We start from the raw sequence: 26,084 nt of genomic DNA, 5'->3' as shown, positions 1-26,084 counted from the left end.
AAGAGCTAGAGCAGGGTTGAACCATAAGGCTCATCTCCTACACGAGGCTGCTCCTTCAAGACTGCGAGAGGTGGTGGTTTTGTCTAATGTATAGAAACCAACACAGAGAGTCAAGCAAAATGAAGAAACAGAGGGAAATGTTCCAAACAAAAGAGCAAGATAAAACTTCAGGGGGGAAAAATCCCTTCATAAAATGGAGATAAGTAATTTACCTGATAAAGTGCTCGCGGTAATGGTCATAAAGATGCTCACTGGAATACCAGGGAGGTGAGGGAGTAGGAGGACCCTGCATTCACCTTGTCGCAAGGACACACCAAGATAGCAGCTACCTCCCTGTGACGAACTCTGAAAACTGGCAGCACAGACCTTCCACAGCTAATCAAAAAGAGGAGGTGACATCCAAGAGACAGGAGGGGCAGAGATGTGGTTGGAAACCAAACCCCCACTGTGATTAACGAAAATGGGAGGGATGTCACAAGCATGGTGAGGCGAGAAGATCAGACCCCACACCAGGCACCTGGAGAGCTGCAGAGCAATGGGAAACTGAGTCCCCACCCTTAAAAAGCCAGCATACATAACTCTACTCAAGACACAGCACAGAAGCAGTAGTTTGAAAAACACCTGGGACTTATCTTAGGACATGTGCTGGAAGGGCAGGGATCTGAAGATTTCTCTAGGAGCAGAAGTGCTGGTGGGCACCATTTCTCTTCTTTTTCCTAGCCTAGATAGCAGTGGTTCCCACAAGCTTGGGCTAACCCCATCTACCTTACATGCTCTGCCCTAGCGTTCTCCTACAGCACCCCCTTCCCCCAACCAGCCCACCCACTCATCTCAGCAAGCATCCCTCCAGAGCGGCTCCTACCCTGCCACACTTGGCAGGCAGCCCTGGCCAGGACAGCACTACTCCAGAGTGATTCCTGCCCTGGGGAGGTGAGGAGATAACCCCACACACCAAAGTGCCTGCAGTTCCTGCAGCTGGGCTGCTTAGCTGGCTGCCCAGGGAACAAGCCCCGTCCTTTGGTGGGCCTGCATCTGTGGAAGAAAGGCTCACTGCAGGCAGCTAGCCTGACTCCTGGTCCCACCCATTAGTGAACTCATGCCTCTCAACAGCACAGGCAGCAAACCTTGCCCAGTGCACCCACAGCAGGCAAAGTGGGTCATTGTAGCTGGCTGTGCTGAAGGCATTCAGCTCGGCCACAATGGGAGGGCACATGCAGCCCACACAGGGGACACTCCTGGAGTGACTGGTTCTGGTGACCGGGGGAGAGTGCACGCTAGCACACGACAGGACCTCTTTTACACAAGGCCACTACTTTCAAGACCAGGAAATGCAGCTGACCGACCTATACATAGAAACAAACACAGTTAGACAAAATGAGGAGCTGGAGGGATATGTCCCAAATAAAAGAACAAGATAAAATCACAATAAAAGAGCTAAATGAATGGACATAGGCAGTATGATTGGTAAAGAATCCAAGGTAATGGTCATAAAGGTGCTCTCTGCACTTGAGAAAAGAGTGGATGAACTCAGAACTTCAACAAAGAGATAGAAAATATAAAAAGAACCAGTTGGACCAAAAGAATTTGGTAACAGAGAATCCGCTAGAGGGAATCAATAGCAGATCAGATGATGCAGAAGAACAGACCAGCAAACTGGAAGATGGGGTAATGGAAAGAGCCAACCTGAACAGCAGAAAGAAGAATGAGAAAATAAGAGTAGTTTAACGGGAGCTCTGTGACATCATCAAGCATAAGAACATGCACATTTATAGGGATCCCAGAAGTAGAAGAGAGAAAAGGGCAGAAACTTCCCAAATCTGAGGAAGAAAACAGACATCCAGGTCCAAGAAGCACAGACAGCCTCTAATAAGATGAACCCAAGGATATCCACACCAAGACACATAACAATTAAAAAGCACCGAGAGGGGCGCCTGGGTGGCACAGCGGTTAAGCGTCTGCCTTCGGCTCAGGGCGTGATCCCGGTGTTATGGGATCGAGCCCCACGTCAGGCTCCTCCACTATGAGCATGCTTCTTCCTCTCCCATTCCCCCTGCTTGTGTTCTCTCTCTCGCTGGCTGTCTCTGTCTCTGTCAAATAAATAAATAAAATCTTTAAAAAAAAAAAAAAGCACTGAGAATTTATGGGTTAAATAGGTAATGGGTATTAAGGAGGACACCTGTGATGAGCTCTGGGTATTATCTATAAGTAATGAATCACTAAAGTATACACCTGAAACCAGTTTTACCATATATGTTAACTAACTAGAATTTAAGTAAAAACGTGAAAAAAATAAAAGAAACAAGAGAAAAGAAAACAGGTATTTGCGAGGGAAACCCCATAAGCCTTATTCAGAATTGAAGGGCAGGTCGAGTTTCCCAGGTAATCAAAAGCTAAGGGACTTCTAAAAAAAGGGGGAAAAAAGATGCTAATTAGTAACAACGAAACATACAAAAGTATAAATTTATTGTAAGGGTAAATAGTAAAAGTGGTGGATTACTCACTTATAAAGCTGGTAGAAGTTTAAAAGAAAAAGTAAAAACTATAACAATTAGGGATACACAAGATGTGACATCAAAAACATAAAATGTGGCAAGTGGGGGTAAATATGTAGAGATTTAGAATGCACTCTTAAGTTATCGGGTTAAACTAGATGGTTATAAATATGAGGTATACGTACACCTCACGGCAACAATGAAGCAAAGCCTGTGGTTGACACACAAACGAGAGACAGCATCTAAGCCTGCAGCTAAAGAAGGTCCTCAGATCACAAAGGAGGAGGGCGAGAGGAGAGGAGAGGAGAGGAATAGAGAGGAACGTTTTACATGACAGTATACACCTATCAACAATTGCCTTAAATGAATTAAATGAATTAAATTCTCCAGTCAAAGTCAGCTACATGGAGTAGCTGAATGACTAAGAAAACAGGACCCGTGTGTATGCTGCCAGGAGACTCACTTCAGACAAAGATACCCACAGACTGAAAGTGAAGGAATGGAAAAAGATACACCAAGCACACAGAAACCAAAAGAAAGATGGAATAGCTATATTCATATCAGACAAAACAGACTTTAAACAAAGACTATCAAAGAGACAAAGAAGGGCATTACATAATAGCAAAGGGGTCAGTCCAACAAGAGGATATAACATTTGTAAATATTTATGGACCCAATATAGGAGCACCTAAATGTATGAGGCCACGATTAACGGACCTAATAGAAATACGATAGCAGGGGACTTTAATACCTACTTACATCAACGGCTGGATCATCCAGACAGAAAATCAATGAGGAAACATCAGCCTTAAACAAACCATTAGAGCAGATGGACTTAACAAACATATATCACCGAAAATCCAGACATACGGGACGCCTGGGTGGCTCAGTCGGTTAAGCGGCTGCCTTCAGCTCAGGTCATGATCTCCAGATCCTGTGATCAAGCCCCGAGTCAGGCTCCCAGCTCAGCGGGGAGTCTGCTTCTCCCTCTCCTCCTGCTTGTGCTCTCTCTGTCTCTCAAATGAATAAATAAAATCTAAAAAAAAAAAAAAATCCAGACATACTCCATCAAAAATCAACAGAATACGTATTCTTGTCAGCTGTACATGAAGCATTCTCCAGGATAGATCATATATTAGGCCACAAGACAAGTTTCAGTAAATTAAGGAGATCTAAATCATGTCCGACATCTTTTCTGACCACAGCGATATAAAAGTAGAAATCAATTACAGGAAGCAAACTGGAAAATTCACCAATATGTGAAGACTAAACAACATGCAAGTAAGCAACCAATGGATCAAAGAAGAAATTGAAAGATCAAAAAATTCCTTGCGATAAATGGAAATGGAAAAACAACATAACAAAACTTATAGGATACAGTGAAAGCAGCTCTAAAAGTTCATAGCAATCAATGCTCACCTCCATAAACAAGAAAAACTCAGATAAATAACCTAAGTTTACATCTCAAGGAACTAGAAAAGTAAGTCCAAAGTTAGTAGAAGGTGGGAAATAACAAAAAGGAAAGCAGAAAGGAATGCAATGCCGACTAAGAAGACAGTATAAAAGCTCAATGAAAACAAGAGCTGGTTCTTTAAAGATAAACAAAACAGACAAAACCATAGCTAGACTCACCAAGAAAAAAAAGATCAGACTCAAGTAAGATCAGAAATGAAAGTAGAGATACTACAGCTGATACCACAGAAATACAAAGATCATAGGAGACCACTATGAACAATTATTGACAGCAGATTTGACAAGCTAGAAGAAATGGATAAATTCCTAGAAACATAAACCTACCAAGACTGAATAACAAAGAAAATAGAATATGTGAACAGAAAGATTACTAGTAAGGAGACTGAATCTGTAATCAAAAACTTCCCAACAAACAGAAGTCCACGACCAGATTGCATGCTTGTTAGAATTCACCAGTGAAGCAAAGAAAAATTAAAACTAACCTTCTCAAACTTTTCCAAAAAATAGAAGAGAGAATGCTTCTAAACTCATTTTACAAAACCAGCATTATCTTGATACCAAAACCACACAGGTATGCCACAAGAAAATTACAGGCCAACATCCCTGATGAACATAGATGCAAAAATCCTCAACAAAATATTAGCAAACTGAGTTTAACAATATATTTAAAGGATCATACACCATGAGCAAGTGGCATTTATTTCAGGGAGGCAGGGATGGTTCCATACCCCCATATCAATCAATGGGATACATTAACAAATTGAAGGATAAAAATAATCTATATTATAGATGCAGAATATTTGATGAAATTCAACCTCCATTTATAATAAAGTAACTCTAACAAAGTGGATATAACATAATAAAAGTCATATGTGACAAGCCCATAGCTAATATGATACTCAGTGGTGAAAAGCTGAAAGCTTTTTGTCTGAGATCAGAAACAAGACAAGGATATGCCCATTCTTGCCACTTTTGTTCAGTGTGGTATTAGAAGTCCTAGCCAGAGCGTTAAGGAGGACATGTGATATGATGAGCACTTGCTGTTACACACAACTAATGAATCTTTGAACACTACACCAAAAACTAATGATGTAATACATTTGGCTAACTGAATTTAAATTAAAAAAAAAATCCCAATCAACTAACATCTTTTTTAATGGAGATTAAAGTGTTTTCAGGGGCGCCTGAGTGGCTCAGTCGTTAAGCGTCTACCTTCGGCTCAGGGCGTGATCCCGGAGTCCTTGGATTGAGCCCCGCATCAGGCTCCTCTGCTGGGAGCCTGCTTCTTCCTCTCCCACTCCCCCTGCTTGTGTTCCCTCTCTCACTGGTTGTCTCTCTGTCAAATAAATAAATAAAATCTTTTTTCAAAAAAAGTGTTTTCAAATGTATGGGGGGAAAAATCCTAACCAGAGAAATTAGGGGGAGAAAAAAGAAATAAAAGACATCCAAATTAGAAAGGAAGAAGTAAAACTGTCACTATTCGCAAATGACATGATTTTATATATAGAAAATCCTGAAGAGTCCACCAAAAAACAAAACAAAACAACAACAAAACACCTGTTAGAACTAGTAAATGAATTCAGTAAAGTTCCAGGATACAAAACCAGTATATCGAAATCTGTTACATTTCTACACACTAATAATGTTGCTAAGAAAAATTAAGAAAACATCTCTACTCACAATGGCATCAAAGAAAATACCTAGGAATAAATTAACCAAGGAGGTGAAAGACTTGTACGCTGAAAACTTATGAGACATTGATGAAAAAAAATTGAAGATGGCATAAATAAATGGAAAGATATTCCATGCTCGTGGATTGGAAGGATATTGTTAAAATGCCCTTACTAGCCAAAGCAATTCAGTCCTATCCCTATCAAAATTCCGTAGGGATTTTTCACAGAAATAGAACAATCCTAAAATTTGTATGGAACCACAAAAGACCCCAAAGAGCCAAAGCCATCTTGAGAAAGAATAAAAAAGCTTGAAGCATTTTGTTCTGTGATTTCAAACTATATTACAAAGGAAGGAATAGTAATGAAGACAGTATGGTACTGGCATAAAAACACAGGTAGATCAGTGGAACAGAATAGAAAAATAATCCCATACATATATGCTCAATTAACTGACAAAGGAGCCAAGAATATGTAACAGCAGAAGGATAGTATCTTCAATGAATAATGTTAGGCAGGCCGGAGCCATATGCAAAATAATGACATGTACACCAGACCCAAAAATGAACTCAACATGGATTAAAGACTTCGTTTGAGACCTGAAAGCATAAAATCCCTAGAAGAAAACATAGGTAGTAAGCTCCTTGGCATCAATCTTGGTGATTTTTTTAATCTGACACCAAAAGCAAAGGCAACAAAAGCAAAAAATAAACAAATGGGACTACATCAAACTTAAAAGCCCCTACACAGCAACGGAAACCATCAAAAAAAAAAAAATGAAAAGGCAGCAGAATAGATAAAGAGGATGTGTTATATGTATACGATGGACTACTATTCAGCCATAAAAAAGAGTGAAATCTTGCCATTTGCAATATCATGGATGGAGCTCTAGAGAGTATTATGCTAAGAAAATTAGAGAAAGACAACCACCATATGATTATACTCATGTGGAATTTAAGACACAAAACAAAAGAACAAATGGAAAAAGAGAGAAAGACAAACCAAGGAATGGACTCTTCACTACAGAGAACAAACTGATGGTTACCAGAAGGGAGGGAGGTTGGGGGGATGGGTGAAACAGGTGACGGGCGTTAAGGAGTGCACTTGTCATGGTGAGCACCAGGAACTGCTGAATCACTATATTGTACGCCTGCAACTAATATAACACTGTATGTTAACTATACTGGACTTAAAAACTTTAAGAATCATAAGGAAAAAAATTATTTTTCTAACTATGTGTGATAGTTACTGTGGTGATCTTTTCACAATGTACACAAATACCAAATCATATTGAACACCTGAAACTAATGTTGTATGTCAGTTATACCTCATTTTTTAAAAAAGAAAGAAATTACCATAGAGGGTGAGAAGTGACCCAGACTTGTCATTTGTTTGCCTTGTTTGGCCGTTTGGGATTCGAGTTGAGCCCAGAATAGCATCTTCAAAAACAAGTTTACCTTTTAGTTAATCTGAATGTGACCTTATAGGCATTTCTTTAGGGAAAAAAAAAAATAATTGAATGATGTATTTTGGAATCTTTCCTATAAAAATACATGTTCCTTTTTTAAAAATTGTACATTAGTGGTATTCTTTAAGAAAAACTAATGCCCATTATTTTTCCTCTCTTTTAGTACTATCATCTGCATTATAATGGACTGTGATGTAATACCATGAGCAAATTTCTGGATGGTTCTCCAAGACAAAGGATGCTTCTTTCTGATTGTATCACCTTCTCTCCAGATTGGAAAAAAAGCACTGAAAACCAGTTCCTGAAAAAATTGACAGCTGGTTATCTTTACCATCCGCCTTTACTCAAGGACTTCAGAACTAAAATGTTCCCCCAGTATGATATATTGATTCTTGGTATGCAAATGGACTGAATCACATAGATTTTTCTCAGCCAGTAACTGCACTATTACGCAAATCACATCTTCCAAAGTATGGACTGCTCCAATCAGAAAAAAGGCTATCATCATTGGTTGTTGAGCTCTAAGAAGAACTTAAACTGTACTGTGTAAACAGTACCTTACATTTCTAAAATCTCAGATGTAAGAAAAATATGCAGACATACAGATATATAGGCCAACTCTTAGTAATAATATGAAATATACTTAAAGAGCTTTTAAAACTTTGTATTTTTGTACAAAATATTTGTCTTTTTACCATTTTTTTTCCTTTTCTTTTTTTTTTTTTGTCATTTTACCAGTATAATACATGGAGCCAAAGAAAACAATAATGGTACTAATAAAATACTCCTAGGGTTTCTTGTCAGATTTAATTCTACCCAATGGCAAAGAATTTTTTTCAGTTGTGGTTTTAAAAAAATGATTAAATATATGTGTGTATATATATATTTTTTTTAATGTAGCATTTCCTCAGAGGAGTCAATCCCTTGAAATGTCTACAAATATCCTTGCAGATTTTGCCAGGGTAGGTTAAGCCTGAGGATATACATGGCTCAGTCAAGTGGGCTGTGTATGGAGCCCATCACCAGCCAACATTCTTGCTGTGTGGCTGGCTGGGCCCGGAGGAAGTGGTCAGCTCAGGACGTGCTTCTACTTCATTTTGGTGGAGTTAGGGGTGGTGGAGAGGCACCTGTTGGAAAAGACAGAGCACCTAGAAAGCCCTGTTGTGTGGCTGCGGTAGGAATGTGCGTCGTATCGGACCTGTAGCAGAGCTGCTAGTGATTGTCTGTCAGGAAAGTATGGTATCATGTCAACCAAGGGCAGAGATGCAAGAAAGATGGGGACAGCTATCTGCTACCTGGAAAGTTTGTGTTTTCTTAATTCACGTTCCAAAAAGCGTAACTCCACGGCACATGCATGATGAAATGCAAGAGCCAGCTTTTGGCCACTACACTGAAGTATTGCCCAGAACCTTTCCTCTGAGTCCCTCCTCCTCCTATTCCTTGACTTGCCATGGAAAAGTCTAGCGTGCAATGTGTTGAAAATAGACATTAGATATAATTGACGCTCAAAGGTAAGATTTCCATCCAACAGAATCCCTCCCTCCGCTCCCCTCCCCTTCCAAGGAGCTCCCCAGGCCGTGCTGCTACCTAGCCCAAATAAAATGGTAAAAGAATAAAGACAGAATTTGACTTTCACACCTGCAGCTGTGTGGACTATGTATGTTGTCTCACCCCCGGTCACCATTCATGCCATCTCCCGTCTCTGCAGCCAAAAATGGCCATCTCCTCAGCACCTTGATGCCCTGCTGCCCTGTCCACGTGGCCTGGTCAGGTTGGCAGGACCCAGCATCATCTGGGCCCTGTGACACGAGGCAAGCACTAGACTCTGGTACTTACTCAGGCTCAAGACCTTTCACAGACGAAACCCAAACCCTCAAGACCTTTTAGAGACTAAACCAAATCCTCTTTTTCATCCTTTTCCTGTGTGTCAGTTAAGCTTCGTGCCTAGAAGCAAGTTAAATGTCTGACGCCGCCATGAGAAGGGCATACTGCTAGCTCCCACAGCTGAGGTGGTCCCTCTCCCAGCCCTTAACAGTGCTGTTGTCATCGTCGGCACTACGTGAAGTGCTTGAGTCAGACAATTTCGTGCCATCCTCCCAGCAGCCCTATGAAGCAGGCTTTGCTACCCTCCCCACTGACAGAAAAGGGGAGGGTCTCAAAGAGGGGACATCATTTCCTGGGTCATACCATCACCAAGGAGTGACACAGGATTCAGACTTAAGCTCCGAAAATGTTCTAAATGTTCTTTAGGAACCAGGGTCCTTCTTAATAACACCCGGAATAAAAGCAGATGAGTATCGCACCTTATAAGGGTCTCACGTGCTTCTCTGTACGTTTAGCTATTTAGACACCGGGCGCTGTTCACCTGCTCAGAACCGATGCTCTTTTTGGAAGGAGAGATTTGATGAACTATGATGAGGTCTTCAGGCACCTGACTTCCTACGTGCTGGGAGAAGAAGAAAATGTGTTTCTTCCTGAACGGCTCTTGAAAGGATGGATGCACAACCAGGAGGAAAGAACCCTTTCTTCTCTTCCTCTATTATCAATATCCATCCGCTCCCCCACCACCCTTCCAATTTGTAGGAGTTAAAATTGAAGCTAAAGCAGATGACAAATGGTAATAGCCACTCCCATTTCAAAAAGCAGATATTTCAGGAAGTAGGAAGCTATATAAATCAGGTAACAATGCTGAGCATTGCTTTTTTTTTTTTTTTTGCCTCATGACAAAGCTGAAAAAATAAGCATCTTAACTCATTCGTGACTCAAGTCACATAAGAATAATAATAGTTTAAATATGTTTGGCATTTTCACATAATCTCCTCTAATCTTCATGTAAGACCTGTTGTCCCTACTTTATTTTTTTAAAGATTGTATTTGAAATAGAGTACAAGTGGAGTGAGGGACACAGGGAGAGGGAGAGAGAGAATCTCAAGCAGGCACCTTGCTAAGCACGGAGCCCAACAGGGGGCTCAATCTCACAACCCTGAGATCATGACCTGAGCTGAAACCAAGAGTCCAAGGTTTAACCGATTGAGCCACTCAGGCGCCCCTTGTCCCTACTTTAGAAATGAGGGAATGGTGGCTACTTGGAAGACTTGCTGTTGCCCACTTGCTGTCACAGTTGCCTTCAAAAATGACAATCTAATCAGGTTCCTCATTCTTAATTCAAAATCTAAGTCCATTCTACCCCACATTCCCAGCCTAACATCTTCCAAAGGATCGCAGGTTCCCACCCACACCTCCAGCCTATCCTCCAGCTGCAATCCACCCTCCCTCTACATGCACCAAACAGCCTTTCAAGCCACCGGCACTTGCCCCCATACTCTTTCTCACCCCCATACTCTACCTGGACTCCTTCCCCATCTTTATACATGGAGAGAACCTTTTTTAAGACTCGGCCCAAGCATCACTTCTTGTCTGATTCCTTTCCCAACAAATGCACCTTGAAAGTAGAGAGGATTCCTCTTTCCATGCCAAACACTATGCACCAGTGTTCTGGATGAAACAGTGAAACTCCTTCACTGAGTTAGATGATCTACAGATTAGTTGCAAGACCTAAAAATGACTGAATTGAGAAGAGAGGAAAGTGACTGTGGTCAGTCAGCTACAAAATCATAAAAGCACTGAAGAGTGGGAGAAGTCAAGCGGGAGAAATGAAGGAATTCATGTTACTAATAATTGCTTATTATACATCCAGTATATTGGATGTAAGTATATTATACGTATTATTTCATCAACATGAATGAAAGACTGAGAAGAATCAGATGATAAAACATTCATTCTTTTACCAAAGTATGGCCCGGAGTCTGGGAAAAGCATTAGAAACTTTTTCTAAATGGCAGCGCGATCGAGTATCTTTTGTCTTGCTGTTATACTCAACAATTTTACAAGTACAGGTAGACTTTCCAGTCTTTTTGAGATGTTTCTCTATACAATAGTTCCATTTTCCTAGGAAGAATCCCTTAATGGTCTGGTGTCGTATTTATTTTATAAACCACAAGGGAGATGTTGAAAAGATTTTGCTTCACCTATTCGTCCTTTTTCCTCCTCTCCTAGATACTCTTGTTCAAATAAGTACATAACATGCCCAGTTGGGCAAAAGTCCAGAGAAAAGCAGGCTTAAGCAAACCAACTTTAGGGCACCTCGGAGGTTCAGTTGGTTAAGTGTCTGCCTTTGGCTCAGGTCATGATCTCAGGGTCCTGGGATAGAGCCCCACATCGTGCTCCCTGCTCAGTGGGGAGCCTGCTTCTTCCTCTCTTTCTGCCTCTCCTTTCCACTCAGGCGCGCTTTCTCTTTCAAATAAATAAAATCTTTTTTTTTAAAAATGGACTTAACCAAAGGGTCTCGATTTAGTCTTCTTGGCCAGGTATGGAGAACTGTCCTTTGGCCAGTCTTCTAACCTTTGGTGCCAGAATTTGCTGTACTCTTTACATGGCACTCATTGCCATGACCCACCAAATCACGGCTGGAAACTGCAGGGAATTATAAGCATCTTAAAATCATTCCTGGGATGCCTGCGTGGCTCAGTCAGTTAAGCTTCTGCCTTCAGCTCAGGTCAGGATCCCAGGGTTCTGGGATCGAGCCCCTTGTCAGGCTCCTTCCTCAGCAGAGAGCCTGCTTCTCCCTCTCCCTCTGCCTGCCGCTCCACCTGCTTGTGCTCTGTCAAATAAATAAATAAAATATTTTTAAAAAATAAATAAAATCAAGTCCTGTGCCATGGAGCAGGAGCCATGCCAGGCCTGACAAGCACAAAGTGCTGGGTACATAGCAGCTGTAATAGCACCTACTGTAGGCTAGGAACCGGACATATACTGTATCCAACCCCTATGCAAGAAAATGAAAGATCAGATTAAATAATTTTCCAAGAACTGGGTGTTGAACCCATGGCCACCTAGCTTCCACCCCTCCATACTGTCTTCTGTTCTCCCAAACCATAACCTTCCTGAGAGCCTAGGATTTTTGCATTACATTTTGTTCTTTGCCATGAGAAATCTCAAGCCACCAAGATAACCTCTCTCTCTCTAACAGAACTGGAGAGATGATGTAATACTGATTTGCACACTTTAGATAAAAGCACTACACCAATCCCTTCAATACTGACAAGCAAAAAGGCTTAATCGACTTGGCAGCAAACGCCATGGATGTCCAAAGAGGTTAGTTTGAAGAAACCACTCTAGATGCTGGAGTAGCTGGACCTCTCATAGAGTTTTCTGATAGAATTAGTGCCAAATGAAGAGTGATGGGCTTTGGAGCCAAATGGGCCCAGGTTGGAATCCTGCTCTCTACTTCCTGGTTGTGACACAATACTCAAGCGACAATTACGTCTCTCCCCTCATTTCCCCCCTTTGCCCACCAGGCCCTCTGCTTACATATAGAACCAGCATTGCTCCAGAACTGGCTCAGAACTGGCATTATCTGTCCTGATCTCATTAGGGAAACTGCATTGACAATTAGCTCACTGATAATGCATCCTTTCAAAATACTAGACGCGGGTGACATGGAAAAAAACTAAAATTGTGAGCTCCCTTCTCCCTTACACCAGTAATACTGAAAAAAACTGACCTCTTTCTGTTATCCCTTCCATTGGGTATCAGAGTAGAGGGTCCAAGAATTGGTATTAATTACAGATCTGGCTGCTGAAACAAAGAACAAAAAAATGGCAGCCTAAAAAAGATGGGAGGCTTCTTTCCCTCGCACCTAACTCTCCGCATATAGCAGCCCAGGGAGCCACCCTCCTGCTGCCTTCCTGCTCTGCCATCCAGAAGCTAACCCCTGAAGCACGGGCCAGGAGGCTTCAGCGCCACACCCACTTTCCAGGAAGCAGGTTTAGGGGAGAGGTGAGGAAAGAAGTTAATTCCTTTAAGGGAAGAAACTGTGTCTATCACTCCCACACACATCTCTTTAGCCAGAACTTTGTCAGACAGCCTCACTTAATTGCAAGGGATGCTGGGAAATGCAGTCTCTAGCTGTGAAATACAGTCACATGTCAAGCTAAAAATTCCATTGTGATAAAAGGGAGAATGGATATGGGGGGGTGCTATAAATAGTTGTACCACCCAAAGCTGCTCACACTAATTCCCCTCCTGTGCAATGTGTTTTCCATCTTGCCCTCTTAGGGGGACTCTGGTGGGCTGAATTACTGGCTCCAATTCTTCCATCTCCCTATATCCACCCCTTTGCCACGCAACCTGGCAATTTCCCCCATCTCTCTGGGAGGAGGGGACCTTCCTGCCCCTTGACTTTGGGCTCAGCCAAATGACTTGCTTTGGCCATTAACGGTGGGTATGACATGACCAAAGGCTTGAGAAGTGCTAAGGTAACTGTTTGCCTTCTTGTACACCTGCCATCACCTTGAGGAGGGCCTCCCCTGGGTAGCTGCTGCCCCTGCAGCCTGGGCTGTAGGAGGAGCACACATGGAGCAAAATGGCCCCAACTAAGACATACCTGCAGCGAGAAGCAAAGCTCCCTCAACCGTCAGAACCTGCAGCAGAGCCACCTGGCCAACCCACAACCCACGAAATGTATATTCCATTGAGATTTGGGGGTTGTTTATTACACAGCATTACTGGAGCAAGAGCTAACTGATACAGGTCCTTGGGTTCTAACCCGGTTACTCTACATATGGCTATTTTCTGTTTATCCCTCCAGATCCCTTCTCCACCATTCTCTGGACTTTGGGAGGTAAATCTTTATGGGTTTCCCTGGTTTATGGATTCCAATTGATTTGGACAATGAAATGGCAGGAGACAAAGAGCAAAGTGGGGCATTTATTTCCCTGACCTCCTCCCTAACCTTCTCCCTGCATCTCTCTACCGAAGGCCACATCTCCTGTTAGGTGGTTCTAGCTCTCTCCCTGAGTCCAGAAGTGGCAATGTCCTCTCACCACCAGTAATAGCTCACAGCCACACTAGCTTCAAGATTCCACACTATCCTTTATTGTTTTCCCTAAACCTGCTGCAGCTTTGTCAACTCTCCCTTTATTACACTCTCCTCAATTACCCAGCTTGACTATGCCATCTTTTCCTTGTGGGACCCTGATTGATACCCTTTCTGCCTCTACCCTGCTAAGTAGTATGTCCCCCACCTCCTCTTCATGGGTCCAAACATGACTTTCCTTTCAAGGCACACCCCCTCTTTCAAAACGCTTTCTCCAAAATCGCCAGCTCCCAGTGAGCTCTCCCTTCCCTTAATTCCCCCAAGATCAACCGCCCAAACCACATCATCTATACTTTGCTTTATACCAAAGCACAGCAGTCTGTAAGCTGTGCTCTGAGGAGCCAAGGGATATTGTGAAGGTGCCACAGTAGTTGGGAGAAGGGTACTTGCAGAGCAAATGGAGTCCCAGATCACCTTTCAGATGGCTATGTATTTATCTCATACATGAGGTTTCATTTGAGGTTCACTGTTTTAAAAAAAGTTTGAAAACTTTGACGCAGTACACTAATCTTTAATGTTTTTGCATTAGGTCATATCTACCCAAAAGGAATAAAATCAATTTAAATATCTCCAAAATCAAGGCATTTGTGTTCTCCCTTTGTTATAGGGGCAGATGGATGATGGACAGATGGAAGGACGGCAGCATAGATGGATGCATGGATGGACAGATGCATAGATGGGCAGATACACAGACGGGCAGATGAACGGCATGGATGAATGGAAGAATGGATACATGCATCCATGGATAGAGAGAGAGATGATGGAGGCCTGTATGAGAAAGCTCTGGCCCCATCATAAGCAGCACAGGCTCTACCCACTTGCTCACGATCTATAGGAACATGTCTTTTTACTCCTACACAAATCCCCCAGAAAGTATCTCTCCTGAAACTTCAAACTCCAAAAGGTCAACTAAAGGGGAGCTGAAGGTCACAAGGGATGTGGGCAGGGCTGGAGGAACTCAGCTGCACTAAGCAGCTCCAGATTGCACTGACTGAGATCTGAGGGGAAAGCGATGCAAGAGCAATGGCACAGAAGTCTGAAGCTATGGGAACTCCTGTTCAAACTTATAAAAAGTAAGAGTCCCTAGCAGACTAGCAAGCATGTCTTTAAAAATCTATAATTCTGCGGGCACTTGGGTGGCTCAGTTGGCTTGGCGTCCAATTCTTGATTTCAGCGCAGGTCATGATCTCAGAGTTGTGGGACTGAGCCAGTGCTGGGCGTGGAGTCTACTTAAGATTCTCTCTTTCCCTCTGCCCCTCCCTGAGCACTCACTGTCTCTCTTTCTCTCTCTCTCTCGAAAAATAAAAAATCATAATTCTGCCCTCCAAATATTTCCCAGCTCCAACCATGCTTCCCAGCTCCACCATGATGTTCATAGATAGTAAAATGAATAATCATTTTTCTCTTGCCTAATCAGCATATACAATAGTCATATGTGTTGTATTACCTTGTTTTTGATGGTGACAATTACTTGTTTCTAAAGAACTATTTGCTATGCCTTCATTTGAATAATACCATGTGAAAAGAAGCTGGTTTTTTCTTCAGAGGTATAGTATGAGGCCCATTTTATATAATAGTCTGGATTCAGGTCCTATAAGATGCCACTTAATAGACACTGCAAAGCAATAATCATTTTCTCCTGGAATTTCACCTATTTCAACCTTCTAACTACAGCTTCACAGAGTGAAATGTACCAAGAGTCCTGAATCAAAGGCACAAGGAATAGTGACCAGCGACTTCATACAGACCCTGACTTTTCTCAAAAAGGAAAAAAAAAAAGCCTAGAAAAATTAGATGATGGATGGATGGATGGATGGGTGGATGGATGGATGGGAAGATGGCCAGCTAGCTAGCTACATATATACATACCTACACAGGATGGAAGGGTGAGAGAAAAAGGGAGAGACTGAGGGTTGGCTAGGAAAACGCTGTTTGTTAGTTTTTAACCCACAGTCCATTTGGAAGAGTTCTTTCAGTGGAAAAACACTGCCCTCAAAGTCCACTGAAGTCCTCCACTTGCTCCCCGTGCCTGAGTTTTAGATTAGGGTAGGCAAGGAGAAGCCGGCTCTACTGCACACAACTTGCCGAGGGCATGAAAAAAATCATCTGCCTCAAATCATTTTTGCTTACTTTTCAACTCCATAGCTATAATGTTTGGAAGTTACAGACCCCCCAGAAATTACCATTTTCTGTTTTTATCACAGGAAACAAGATCACATGCATTGCATTTTCCACAGTCTACAGTATGATTTTCCTCCCTCTGTAATTCAGCTCACTGACTTGTACTCTGAAGCAACAGGTATGTAGGGAGACCAGAGCAGAAGTCCCGGAACCCAATATGTTATCCAGACACAGGTAGAAAATGAATCTCCCTAGGAGCAGATGTGTGGGGGCAGGCTAGTCCCAGCAACATAAAACCCCCATGGGAAGGCCCTCAGCACCAATGAAAAGCAGGCAAGGTCAATCTTCTGCTGTCACCTCTACTGTGTGTGAATGAACTCTAGAGTCTCATCCTTTCTGGTCCAGCCCCTTTGCGATTTCTGAGAAATAATCTTATACTTAGTACTAGAGATTATGTCAGAAAAGACCACTTCTCATAAGAAAATAAATCCGTCCCTCGAGATTAGTAGGATAATGTCCCAGACCACACAACCTGATAGGTCCCTAAGCTTCACATTCTCCTAGGGCCCACACTGGTCCCTGCAGTCATCACAGCAGGAAGGGGCGTGTTGCCTCTTTGACCCTCATACCAAGTATGGACCAAATCCCTTCCTTTCATTCTCTAGGTTAGAAGCTCTGAAGAAGTCTTTGCACTAAAGGCTAGAGCACAATAAGAGGCAAATAGCCACAAAGAGCAACAACCAATTGCTAGACAACCAGAGCTCACTGTCCACAGAAGATTTCCGGGCAAAGAGGTCTCACCTAGATTCCTCCCTTTCTAGCTCCAGCCTGCCTCCAAGCATCACCTTTTTTTTTTTTTTTGAGGATTTTATTTATTTATGTGATGGAGAGAGAGACAGCTAGCGAGAGAGGGAACACAAGCAGGGGGAGTGGGAGAGGAAGAAGCAGGCTCCCAGCTGAGGAGCCTGATGCAGGCTGGATCCCAGAACGCTGGGATCACACCCTGAGCTGAAGGCAGACACTTAAAGACTGAGCCACCCAGGAGCCCCCCAGGCATCACCTTCCATTGGAGAGCACCTCATAGGCCTCCGGCCCCCTGAAGTGCCCTTCTCCTTCAGAAGACCCATCATCCACCCTGACGGGACACTTATCTCAGGTTGTTAACACAAAGGCAGACCTCAGCCTTCAGGCAAGATTCTAATCTCTCTCTACAGGGGTCTGCACCAGAATAACCAAACCCCAATAAACCCCCCAAGCCATTAATACAAGAGAGGGAAGAAGGAGTAGAGAGGGAAAAGGCAAACCTTGGTAAAAATGCTGGGAAGGCAACACTTCACCCAAAGAAGCATGTCTCCAAAGGTGGACTTAGTTACTGTGGGGAAGAATCTGGAGACAGGGCATAAAAAGGGGGGGCGGGTAACAATTATACATGGACCTTGATTTTTTTTTTCCTTATCTTTACATGTGTTACTTTTATGGAGCAGTTCTAGATTTACAGAGAAATGGATCAGAAAGTACAGCAAGGACATATCCCCTCTCCCGCCCTTTTCTCCCCACACATCCTGTATTGGTGTGGTAGCTTTGTTAGAGACGATGAACCAACATGGATGCATTATTATTAGCTAAGGCCCATAGTTTATATTAAGCTTCACTCTTTGTGTTATACACTTGTCAAAATCCACAGAATGTGCAATGACAGGTGTCCATCATCACTGGATTGTACAGAAGTTTCACTGCCCTAAAACTCCCCTGTGCTTCACCTGTAAGTGAACCATGCATTGATGAGCAAAACATCAGAACAGGAGATCTGACAAAGACTTTTGCTCGAATCTGTCAATGTGTACTGGAAAAAAAAAAAAGTTTTAAATATGCCCTCACTTCCCCCCGCCAAAATCACATTTGGGAATTTGAATCCCCTTTCAATTGGGGAGACTGACATCATGCAAACCCTGAACATTCAAGGAGCACTCGGGCCCACACAGTTGCTCCACGGCCCCTCCCTACACTTAAAGCCAGCCCTGGGAGGGTCCAGCTAGCATATCACGTGTGTCTCAGAGGGGCTGGCAGGGAGGAGAAGAGGCCCCAAGACAGTTCTTGGGAGCAGAGAAGCAAAGGAAGCCACCAGCTTATGTCTCCTCTCCCAAATCAGACAACCGTCCAAAAATCACCAGGAAACAAAGATTTTTTCACATCACGTGGTGGCTTTCTTTGAGGATCTGCCTTTACCAAGGGAAGGCTGACTATGAAGCCAAGCTGGTGGAAATAGAACAGAGTGGAAAGAGTGGTTAAGACCTGGGAGGGAAGAGATATTAAGTACCCCTCTTTTATTTGCCTTTGAGCTACAAGATCAAGCCCTACTGTGATACCTTCCAAAGCTTTCAGATTAACCACTTATCCTACGTGTGTGTAGATCACCAGACAAGTTCTTAAATCAGACATGTTCATGTCACATCTTCGCAAATGGAGGATAAATAGAACCTGATACACACTAGTGTGTTTATAAATACACACCACACACACACGCACGCACGCGCTCACACACGAGGCCTAGCTGAGCAATCCCATGCCTACCCACAGCGGCGTTTGAATTCACTTGCACACCAATCACCCCTCAGCAGACATTCCTTCCACCCTCGTCTTCACTCCCTATGGTACTCCCTGCATTGGCTGTTAGAAAGGTCTCCTGCGAGTCTCAGCCTTCAGTTCCTCCCTATACTCGTCTGCTAGGGCAGCCAGGACAAAGTACCACTGGGTGGCGTAAGCAGCAGAAATGAATCACCTCACAATTCTGGAGGCCAGATGGAGCTGTTCACAGGTTTCTCCTGAGGCCTTTCTTCTTGGCTTGTACATGGCCATCTTCTTGTGGTGAGCTCACGTGACCCCTCCTCTGTGTGTGTCTGCGTCCTCATCTCCTTTTCTTAGAAGGACACTTGTCATATTAGGGTCCACCTTAAAGACCTCATTGTACCTTAATTATCTCTATCTCCTGAGGTATTGGGGTTAGGAGTTCAATTTATGAATTCTGGGGGACACACTCCCCATGCCTCCTTCACTCTTAAATGACTGTTGGCCCCACTTTATTAAAAATGTTGAGGCCAATCAAAGTGCACTCTTTAAACTTCGTGTCCACTTTTTAGAACCCCCTTTATAGATTTCACTCATCCCCCTGCCCACCACCCCTCTGGCAACCATGAGTTTGTTGTCTGTAGTTAGGAGTCTTTTTGTCTCTTTTTTTCTTTGTTTTGTTTCTTAAATTCCACATATGAGTGAAGTTATATGGTATTTGTCTTTCTCTGACTTATTCCACTTAGAATTATACCCTCTATGCCCATCCATGTTGCTGCAAATGGCAAGATCTCATTCTTTTTTATGACTGAGCAATAGTCCACTGTATGTACGTACGTACGTATGTATGTATATATACCACATCTTCTTTATCCATTCATCTATTAATGGACACTTGGGTTGCTTCCGTAATTTGACCATTGCAAATAGTGCTGTGATAAACATAGGCTGCATGTATCTTTTAGAATTAGTGTCTTCATTTTCTTTGGGTAAATACCCCGTAGTAGAATTACATGGATCATATGGTAATTCTATGTTTAATTTTTAGAGGAACCTCCATACTGTCTTCCACAGTGGCTGCACCAACTTACGTTCCATCAACAGTGTACAAGGGTTCCTTTTTCTCTACAGCCTTGCCAACACTTGTTATTTCTTGTGTCTTTGATTCTAGCCATTCTGACTGGTGCAAGGTGGTGTCTTGTGGTTTTGATTTTCGTTTCCCTGATGATTAGCGATGCCGAGCATCTTTTCATGTGTCTGTTGACCATCTGTGGGTGTTCTTTGGAAAAATGTCTGTTCAGGTTCTCTGTCCATTTTTAATCGAATTATTTGGGGGGGGGTGTTAAGGTGTATAAATTCTTTACATATTTTAGATACTAACCGCTTATCAGATATATCATTGGCAAATATTTTCTCCCATTCAGTAGGTTGACTTTTTGTTTTGTTGCATGTTTCCTTTGCCATGCACAAACTTTTTACTTTGGTGTAGTCCCAATAGTTTATTTTTTCTTTTGTTTCCCTTGCCTGAGGAGACATATCTAGAAAAATGTTTACAGCCAATGTCAAACATTATTGCCTATGTTTTCTTTTAGGAACTTTATGGTTTCAGGTAATTTCCTCCTGCCCATTTTAATATTTCTCTGTGCCTTCACCTTTTCATTCCTTCTTTGTTGAGAAGAAGTCCCTCTCACCGGGGCCACAGCCCTCCTATCTCCCTGTGCCTTTTACTTCTTCCACACCTGTTCCCAGAACCAACTCACCGCACCCCTGGGAGGCACATCACATCATGTGCCCTGGGAATACACCACTCAAGAAACCCTTCTCTTGTATCTTCAGCCTCTCCTCTGGTACTTGTTCCTTCCCCTCCTCTCCGTCTATGTCATATTCCCCCCACCGCTACCTTTTTTTTTTTTAAGGAAAGGAAAAATATAAAAAGTGACTCTTTCTTAAATTGCTATTCGTTCTCTCTCACCTCCTCGTAAAGACACACTTCTTAGAATGGCCTAGATCTGCAGCATCCACTTACCCTCCACCTTCCTACTCCTTAACCCCTTGCAGACCTGGCTCCCACTCCCACTGCTCTCTGGAAAAAGTGCTCTCCAAGGTCATCAGTGACTCCCTCCATTTTTGTGGGGATCAAGTTGGAAACTGAGGGCTTCAGAGGGGAGGGGGTGGGGGACGGGGATGGGCTGGTGATGGGTAGTAAGGAGGGCACATATTGCATGGAGCACTGGGTGTTATATGCAAGCAATGAATCATGGAACATTACATCAAAAACTAGGGATGTTCTGTATGGTGATTAACATAACATAATAAAAAATTATTAAAAAAAAGAAAGAAAATACAGGTAAGGCCTTTAGAGCCAAGAATCTGGCCCATGTGAGTGCTTCTGTTGTTATTACTCCTCCACCATCCTATCCTGGCTTGCTTCCCTCCTGCCACACCGACCTCACCTTTGTGCCTCCCTCTGTGGCAATGCTCCTAGGGACAGGGCCACCTCTAACTGTAGAAAGGGCCCAAATGTTCAGGACTGAGCTCCCCAGGATTCAATGTATGTGTCAACTGGCACTTCGCATATGAGCCCACTGATTGACAAGACAGTTGTTAGGCCAAGACGCAGAGGCACAGAGCTGCAGATACGGCTCTGCTTTGATCCCTCAAATCTTCTCTCTCCTAACGTGCTTCTGCAGCACACATTCCTCTTTTTTCTAACTCTGTTTGTGCCTTCTTCATGGTCCACTGTGGCATTAAGAGGTCCTTAGTCACTTATGTAGACATACAACCTCTTTCTTGTACATACAAAGTCTGTTCTGCCCCCTCTTCTCTTCCCTTCCAAGACCAACTTCTAATCCTTTTTCTCAAAGCCAATTCTCCATCTTTCCAGGAAAGCATTTGGGTTTAGTTCCATATTCAAGGTAGTTGGGAACTTTATATGATAATTGAAGTCTGAGGCAGTCCTGGGAAAAAAGGCAGAGGAACAAACTGGGAACTGCTTTTTTTTTTTTTTAAAGATTTATTTAGAGAGAGAGTGAAAGAACACTAGAATGAGCAGGGGGAGGGGCATAGGGAGAGAGAGAGAATCCTCAAGCTGACTCCTCACTGAAAGGGGAGCCCAATGAGAGGCTCCATCCCAGGACCCTGAGATCATGACCTGAGCTGATATGAAGAGTCAGATGCTTAATCAGCTGAGCCACCCAGGCACCCCTGGGATCTGCTTCTAATTTCAGATGGCCTGAGGTTGATAGAGGAGCAAAAGTTCAGAATTTCTATATCCATAGCGAACTTCCCTAGGTAGAATACTTTTTAGCCACACATCGATCCACCCAATGAAATTGGGCTCTCCTTACAAATTCTGCCTCACATGCTATGTCCTCCATGAAGACCCCAACCAGAAATCATTTAACTCTCTCATGACCTTTTCTTCCTCTCTTAAGGTACTGACGTTCTACCAGTTACCTGAATATTTGTGTACCTCCCTACCCTACAGGCGATAGGCACCTCTTGAGGCAGGAGCTGGGACTTCCCTATTTCACATTTCTACAGCCACCTGCCACAGTGCCTTGTACATCGGAGGCACTTGATCCATAGGAGTCAAATTGAATTAAGACAGGAACATGGGAGGAGGTGGAAGTGGGGAGTTACTCACCAACAGGCATAAAGTTTCACTTAAGCAAGAGGAGTAAGTTCTAGAGATCTACGGGCCAACATTAAGCCAAAAGTCAACAACACTGGAGGCACAACAATACTGTGCACTTAAAGAAGGTTAAGAGGTGAAAATGGATACTAAGTACACTTATCGTGGTAATCATTTTACAATATTAAATCATCGTGTTGTCTACCTAAAACTAACACAATGTTGTGTGTCAATTACATCTCAATAAAAAATGTTAAGAGGGTAGATCTCCTGTTAAGAGTTCATCCCACAATAAAAGATTTTAAAAAGAAAAGATTTATTTTTTTAATTCATTTTATTTTTTTATAATAATATTTTTTTATTATATTATGTTAGTCACCATACAGTACATCCCTGGTTTTTGATGTAAAGTTCGATGATTCATTAGTTGCGTATAACACCCAGTGCACCATGCAATACGTGCCCTCCTTACTACCCATCACCAGCCTATCCCATTCCCCCACCCCCTCCCCTCTGAGGCCCTCAGTTTGTTTCCCAGAGTCCATAGTCTCTCATGTTTCATTCCCCCTTCTGATTACCCCCCCTTTCTTTATCCCTTTCTTCTCCTGCCGATCTTCCTAGTTCTTATGTTCCATAAGTGAGTGAAACCATATAATTGTCTTTCTCTGCTTGACTTATAAAAAAGAAAAGGTTTAAAAAAAGAAAACGAATGAACAGAATCCTAACTGATCTTCATTTAATCTGAACTCAGCCTTTCATAATGTTTGTTTCGAGGAGAAATGAAACAAGGAGCCACCAGTTTGTCACAGCAGCAGAGGCCAGCCTTCCCCCACAGGCTGCCTCTCCACTCCAGGCACACACCATCACTTCCCTCCCAGCCTGTCCCCACTCCTTACGTAGCACAAGACCACAAAGCTCATTGAAACTGCACAGGTGGAGCGAGGCACCTCACTGAGGTCCTAGAAGGGACAGAGCTCTGTGAGGCCATTTACCTTGTAAACTTGGCTGTCACAAGGCATTCAGGAAATAGGTCCAGAAAAAAAAGAATAAAATCTGTCCTTCAAGATACAGGTAACAGCCACCCCTCCCAGGGTAAGATAACAAAGACTCCACATGCTTAGCACACAGCTAGGGAGTGCTTACAAACCGACGCTACTTATTTAGAAAAGTTTCCAAATATTTAAAAAAGAATTCCTTCGTGGATGGCCATTGTTAGCCTGTCTTCAGAGGGGCAGCCCTTTCAGCTCTTCTCTTTTGTGGGAATTTGGGCACTACCAGAGTATGGAGGCACCCTCACATCCTCACTCAAACCCTTTTATCCACTCACTTCAACACCTTCTTTTTCCTCTGTCCTTCAAATCAGCACCTTCCTCTACCCATGTATCTTAGGTAATGGTCAAGTACTGTATACCCTTGCTGACGTTCTAGTCTTTAGAATCTTCTCCTACTGGACACCCAGAACAAGATGTTTTAAGGATGCACACTCCTTGGGAGCTCTTCAAAGTCAGCAGTACTTCAGTGGAGCAAGTAGATCCAGACTTCTGAGTCTGCAGTCTTGTGATGGGGGACAAATTCTAGAGTAGAGCAAACCTGTCTGTGGTTATCTGAACCTCTGTCTCATTTGAAAAACCTCCATCTTCATTCTTACCTTTCTGGGCCTCTCTGCAGCAATTGTACCTGCTGAAATGGAGAACTCCTTCCTTTCATAACTCTCCCCCTACCTCGGGTTTGTTTTGGAATCAGGCAGGCCTGGCCACTGAGCTGGCTTGGTGCTCTACGTCCTCCAATCTCTCTGGTGTGCCCTGGGCCAGTGGCCCAGCCTCTTGGGGCCTCTGTTTCCTCATGGGTGAGGATGCACAGATGATATTTTGAGATGCTAACCAAGGTTTCTCCTCTTCCTGCTTCCTTGTGCCCTTCCCTTCATCATTTAGACAAAGAAACAGAATCCTATACTGACCTGTATTCAATCTGATCTTAAGCTTTTCATAATATTTGTTTCTAAGAAAAACTGAACAAACAAAATGAAAGCAGTTCTCCATACATACTGTTCTTAGGGGGAAGGCAAATGTGCTAAACTCAAAGAAATAATTGCTAAGCTGTGAGTTCTGAAGGAGACTTGTTAGAGCCTCTTGCAGAGACAATATCTCAAAAACAAAACTTTTTTGCTGCAGCAGGCAGGGGGTTTGAAAGAGAAAAATGTGTGTGACAGAAAATGTTGAACTAAGGAACTAAAATCTTTGAGGATTCTGCAGAGTGTATACTATGAGCCAAAGAACAGGAAAAAATGTAGGATGACATTAAAACATTTGTCTCTACTAGAAAAAAACAAAGATGGAGTCAATGATTGTGGGATGAAGAGTAAGCCAACATTTAGGTCCCTAAGAAGCGCCCTGCACAGTGGCCTCCTCCATGGACCAAAAACCTTGGATTGAAGGGGAGAGAGAAACCCCAGATAACCTTCAAGGGTGTCCAGAGCCAAAGAGTCCATTGTGTGGCTTCCCAGGAAGTAGCTCGGAATTCAAGTCTTGAAGAAAAGCCTCATGTCCAAAATGGCCCCAAAGGGCAGCCTGACAATGACTACAGAAATTTCCAGGTCTGGGGCGCCTGGGTGGCACAGCGGTTAAGCATCTGCCTTCGGCTCAGGGCGTGATCCCGGCGTTATGGGATCGAGCCCCACATCAGGCTCCTCCGCTAGGAGCCTGCTTCTTCCTCTCCCACTCCCCCTGCTTGTGTTCCCTCTCTCGCTGGTGTCTCTATCTCTGTTGAATAAATGAATAAAATCTTTAAAAAAAAAAAAAGAAAAGAAAAGAAATTTCCAGGTCAGGTGAACCACAGGGCAGCCTCATAGAACCACGAGCAAAAGGTTCCTGTGAGCCCCTGCACAAACAGGAAAGTGACTGAGCACAAGCCACAGTCCCAAAGAAGCCAGGGTTTGGGACAAGATGAGTGAGGAATGTGTGATCCTCACAGACATGACAGGAAACCATGAGGAGCACATGGACTAGAAAAGACAAACCTCTCAGGAGAACACAGGAGGCGGAGGCTGGTGTCGGACCCTCCCCGCCAGGAAGTTATATAAACCAACACCCCAGAAAGTTAGCTCGCCCCACCCACACACAAGGGGTGAAGGAGGGGAGGGGGTAACTTGCACTAATTGAGTTTAAAACTGTACAACTGCATTTAAATTCAGAAGTGACTGAGTTACCTTGAGTTGACAATATGAAATTTTCTGCTCTCTGTGGAAAGTGATATGTCATGACTTCCGAAGAAATGTTTATATATGAAAAGTCAAATGAACTAACTATAAAATTTGAACTTGTCAAATGTGAAATAGGTGTGCCAAAACCTACCTCACAGAATTATTGCAAGTTCTAAATGAGTTCAAGTACAAAAAGCACCTCGCACAATGTCTGGCTCATAAGACACAAGGCAAAAATCTTGGTCTTTCCCTCCTGTGGTATTCTCTTTCAGTTCCCTGGGTCAGCTAAAGAAATAACAGGGTTTCAGTCCCCCCAGACATTTAATAATATGGCCCAGAGAGCGGGTGAGCAGTTTTATGGATAGATGAGTGTGGCAGTTCCTGCAGAAGCAGGGTAAGCTCCACCCACAGAGATGATGGGACCCTGGGTAGAAAGCAGGGATGCAGCCGTGTTTTTTAAAGAGCTGGGCTAACAAGTAACTCCACCCACCTAGAGACTTTGTAGTCTGTCAGTCAAGACCCTCA

General features: G+C 43.1%; 2 protein-coding genes across 2 annotated transcripts in view; one reads left to right on the top strand and one right to left on the bottom strand.

The window, feature by feature from the left end:
• Positions 1 to 8,738, top strand: part of COLEC12 (collectin subfamily member 12) — a 185,866-nt gene extending 177,128 nt beyond the window's left edge. The window contains exon 10 of the mRNA XM_045781968.2: positions 7,267 to 8,738. Within this exon, the coding sequence (XP_045637924.1) occupies positions 7,267 to 7,286 (20 nt within the window). The 3' untranslated portion in view covers positions 7,287 to 8,738. The remainder of the gene's footprint in view (positions 1 to 7,266) is intronic.
• The window catches only part of LOC148108514 (uncharacterized), a 71,939-nt gene that overhangs the window by 10,369 nt on the left and 35,486 nt on the right, over positions 1 to 26,084 (bottom strand). The window lies entirely within an intron of this gene.

The sequence above is a fragment of the Ursus americanus genome, chromosome 19 (assembly GCF_024610735.1).
Source record: "Ursus americanus isolate L20-20 chromosome 19, mUrsAme1.1.p, whole genome shotgun sequence".
Lineage (NCBI taxonomy): Eukaryota > Metazoa > Chordata > Mammalia > Carnivora > Ursidae > Ursus > Ursus americanus.
The sequence above is the reverse complement of the archived record's forward strand: the minus strand, read 5'-3'. Positions and strand labels throughout refer to the sequence as shown.